This window comes from Callionymus lyra, chromosome 11 (genome assembly GCF_982586985.1).
Source record: "Callionymus lyra chromosome 11, fCalLyr1.hap1.1, whole genome shotgun sequence".
NCBI classification, from domain to species: domain Eukaryota; kingdom Metazoa; phylum Chordata; class Actinopteri; order Syngnathiformes; family Callionymidae; genus Callionymus; species Callionymus lyra.
The window spans coordinates 5,915,323-5,919,468 of record NC_141828.1 but is presented as its reverse complement, the minus strand read 5'-3'; the positions used below and the strand labels follow the sequence as shown (position 1 = coordinate 5,919,468).

The 4,146-nt window shown below is 42.4% G+C and overlaps 1 protein-coding gene across 1 annotated transcript; it reads right to left on the bottom strand.

Annotated features, from left to right (window-relative positions):
- Positions 1–347: 347 nt before the first annotated feature.
- On the bottom strand, positions 348–3,820 carry vsx1 (visual system homeobox 1 homolog, chx10-like). Its single transcript, XM_087803255.1, has 5 exons — positions 3,401–3,820; positions 2,967–3,042; positions 2,397–2,520; positions 1,179–1,359; positions 348–628 (listed from the first exon to the last, which is right to left on the bottom strand). Exons 1-5 carry the CDS (start codon positions 3,813–3,815, stop codon positions 348–350), a joined length of 1,077 nt encoding a protein of 358 aa, XP_087659381.1. The 5' UTR covers positions 3,816–3,820.
- Between the last annotated feature and the right edge of the window lie 326 nt (positions 3,821–4,146).

Here is a 4,146-nt window from a genome sequence, read left to right as displayed (position 1 = left end):
AAGTCGTCATAAAAAGGTTTCTCTGACATGAATGGATAAAACTCACAGATATCTTCAGTCATACAGTAGAATGTAGTGGATTTTAAAATCTCATTGTTAGCTTATCACTGTAGCATTTGCTATGTCGACAATTGAGCCTTGTGTTGTAGAAATGTAGCTTCTTAGAGTTCCAGGGTGGAAGTAAACCTGACGCTTAGACGTCATTGTTGTGCTATTAATGTGTTTAAAAATGTTTTTTATTTCTATCAAGGTCATTGTTAGCAAGTTAGCTCAAGTGGTGCCGTGACCCGGAGAATATTCCGCACAATATGGAGGAAATCGAACATTTCATCTCCTTCAAAAAGTCTTCAGTGGTCGGACTGAGGGCTGCCGGGCCTCAGGGGTGACGGAGCGGGTCTTAGCAAGACTTCCTCCTGCGGCTGCTTGGAGGAGCTGGACAGGTCGATGGCGATGTCCTCCTCCTGCAGCTCCTCGTCCTCCGGCGGCTCCTCGTCCTCCTCGTGTTTGACTTCCTGCCTCTTGGCGCCGAGGCGATCCGACGCGTCGCGGAACGAGTCCGAGTGACTCGAGGCCAACTCGGCGGGACTCGAACCTTTCTTGGACATCTCCATGGACTTCTTGTGCATTCCTGTGGAAACAAACACACGTTCAGTTTATATCATTGTGAGGTCGATCAGGTCATCATTAGCTGTGTGTGTGTCAGTGTGTAGACCAGGGGTTGGCGGTTAGAATTCTTCAAGGGGCCACATTAAATTCTGTGAATGTTGTTAGGGGCCGTCAAGAAAAAAGAAAGACGAGAAAATCCCTCAAAAAAGGACATTCGTCATTAGGCCGTGACTTTTATTAAGATAAATAAGCTGCAAGTTTATTCTTGTATATATGAGTTTTTTTCAAAACATTTCTTCAACTAATTAAAAAAAATGTTTTGAGGGATTAATATATACTCGAAAAATTACACACAAGAAAGGAGGGAAAATGTAAATGAATAATAAATACAAAATACATGCATTAGAACCATTTAAACATGATCATACTTTGACATTACGAGGGCCACATAAATACAGTCAAAGGGCCACACTTTGCTCAGGTCTAGTGCAAACTGTCTTGTGAGTGTGTGTGTGTGTTATTTGCGCGCTGGTGTGGTGCGCGTGCGTGCCACTGACGTGCATGCGGCTCACCGAGCAGCCAGGGGGCGCAGGATCCCACCAGGCCATTCTTGGCGGAGTTGAGGATGGACTCTGGGAGGGGGATCGAGTGTCGAACCATCGCCCCGTACAGGCCGTACTCGGCCATGACGCTGCTGCGGCCCCAGCACTTCTCGCGCTTGCGCCACTTGGCCCGGCGGTTCTGGAACCAGACCTGAGACAGAGATGGATCAGATTCAGTCCATGGGTAAAAAAAAAACCCTCATCAGGCTGACAAAAATGTTGTTGCTAAAAATAAGATCCCAAAATAATTTTCTACATTTCATCTCAGTTCACTGACAGTCCAGGTGACCCAACTGACCAGAACCAGTCCCAGGTTTACCTTTATTGGCCTTAAATGTTCCAGACTTGTTTGTTGTGTACTTTGCCAAGATGTCTTCTTACAATTGTCTTCCTATGGATCTGTTTCCAGGCCTAATGTAGTGTTCTAGTCACAATCTATAAATCTTTATTTTATTTATTATTTATTATTTATTATTTATTATTTATTATTTAATTTAATTTAATTTAATTTAATTTAATTTAATTTAATTTAATTTAATTTTATAATTGTTTTTATTTATCCTCCTTCCATCAGTGATCTGATCCAGACTTACACCCCAGCTCGGGCTCTGAGGTCTGTGGATCAGAATCTACTGATGGTTCCTGAACTTCAGGACCAGAGGAGAGAAATCCTTCCAGACTGTTGCTCCTAAGCTTTGGAACCATCTCTGTGTTTGATGATCTACTGACTCCTTCAAGAAACATCTGTGTTTGATGATCTACTGACTCCTTCAAGAAACATCTGTGTTTGATGATCTACTGACTCCTTCAAGAAACATCTGTGTTTGATGATCTACTGACTCCTTCAAGAAACATCTGTGTTTGATGATCTACTGACTCCTTCAAGAAACATCTCAAGACATTTTTATTCGTGCAGGATTTTCCTTGATTCTCTGAGACTCTTGTGTTTGTCTCTGTGTTATCTTGACCTTTAAAGTATATATTTTATTGAGTATTGTTTTGATTGTTTAAGCGCTTTGTGAGCCTGGTCTAGAAAAGCGCTCTATAAATATGAATTACTTACTTACTTAATTATTTTGCACTATTTTGTCTTAATCCTGGTTCTGGTTCTTGTACCGACCCGGATGTGTGTAGTGTTCTGGTCATTAAAAGGTACTGATATCCGTTGGATAAAAACGAGATATTCACCTGGATGCGATCTTCTGGCAGCTCTGTCTTCATGGCCAACATCTCCCGCGCGTACACGTCAGGATAGTGCGCGTCGTGAAAGGCTTTCTCCAGCTCCTCCAGCTGCTGCGACGTAAACACCGTCCTGCACGAGCCGAGGAGGTCACGTGGTTAGTTTGTTTGAGTCAATAAAATGAATAAGTCATTCAATAAAACTAATTATAAAAAAAACAACACTTTTTTCCCGCGCGTTTATAAAGTAAGTCAAATTTAAAATATAAAAACGTTATACATTGATTTTAATATTAACAAGAAATATGCTGCATTCAAATAAATATTTTTAAATACCGTTTCTGTATTTGTTCGTTTTTCTACAATTTAATTTCGATTCGTTTTTTTTTTGTTTAACATCTGGAATTAAAACATCATCGCAAATCACTGAAGGTTTTCTTTAGAAAATAATTATTCGTTTTTTAAATTATCAATTATCAAACCCGTTTTGTAAAACAAATGAACATTTTTTCTTGTTATTAAAACATTCGATTAAAACAAACTCGATGGATTTGTATCGAAAAAATGATCCGCACTCACCGGTGTCTTCTCTTCTTCCTCTTCTGAGAATTGCCAGAATTTTTGGATTCACCGTGATCTGACATACACTCTTCATCTGCAACATGTACAACCATTAGTACCAAAAATATTACGACGAAAACAATACTTTGAACTGTTGTATCGAGGGCCAAAAAAATGGAAATATTTCACCGATACGAAATAGAAATAATGATAATGATAATAAAAATAATAATAATAACATTTTTGGCGGATTTAATAAATAAACAAAAGTCAAAAAAACAATTTATCTCAATATAAATCTCGTTTAAAATGCAAAATGTCGTTTTGAAGTAGTATTTCCATTTTTATTTAGTGTAATAAATCCGCATTTTATCAAACCGAGCTCGTAGAAACACTTTTAAATCAACAGGTCAAACGGATAAATCCGTCCTGGACGAAGAAACGGGTCGTACCGGAATAAGCGTCTCTCTGGGCCTCCAGGTTCTGCAGGTAGTGTTGGTCCGGCCGGGCCTGCAGGAGCGGCAGGTGCCCCGGCAGGAAGCAGGGGGCCCCCGGCGGTTGCTGGGCCGCCAGACTGCACAGGAACCCGAGGCCGAGGGGCAGAGACCCGCCGGGGAACGAGAAGCCTCCGAGCCCGGACGGAACCTGCGGGTCCGACAAGGTCCCAGTGGACGGCAGCACCGAACCCGGGTGACCCCCGGGCTGCTGGCGCACCTGTAGGTCCGACTCCAGGCCCAACAAGTCGGTGATGGCGAATCCTTTCGCTCGGAACCCTGAGCCGTGGATGCGGGATTTATCGAGTCCAAAACCTGGCGAGAAGATCTTCACTTTCGGCTTCTCTTCTCCAACGTCCTCCCGACCCGCCATGTTCACTTCAGCTGATGCTGCGATTCAAGAAGAAAAAAAAACTGGACCGATGAGAGGACAGGACCGGCCGGGCTGGACCGCCTTGACTTTATAGACCCGCGCGGACACGGATCAGTCTGGCGACCAATCACAGCACAGATCTGCTTTCTCAATCTCAGAGGATTAATTGCACCAATTTTCCTACAATCCGATCAGAGTTTTTTAATTTAAACACACGCGCGCACAAACACACACATACGCACGCACACACAGGGAGACACGCGTGCACACGTGCACACACGCATTCTTGCTCAACTTCTTACAATATGTATATCAATTATTATTATTATTA

Coding starts and splice junctions, on each gene's coding strand:
- vsx1 (XM_087803255.1), bottom strand. CDS start 3,815: ATGGCGGGTCGGGAGGACGTTGGAGAAGAGAAGCCGAAAGTGAAGATC. Junction 2,521..2,966: donor AGGAAGAAGAGAAGACACCG/GTGAGTGCGGAT, acceptor CGGCTCGTGCAG/GACGGTGTTTACGTCGCAGC. Junction 629..1,178: donor CTGCGCCCCCTGGCTGCTCG/GTGAGCCGCATG, acceptor TTGTTTCCACAG/GAATGCACAAGAAGTCCATG.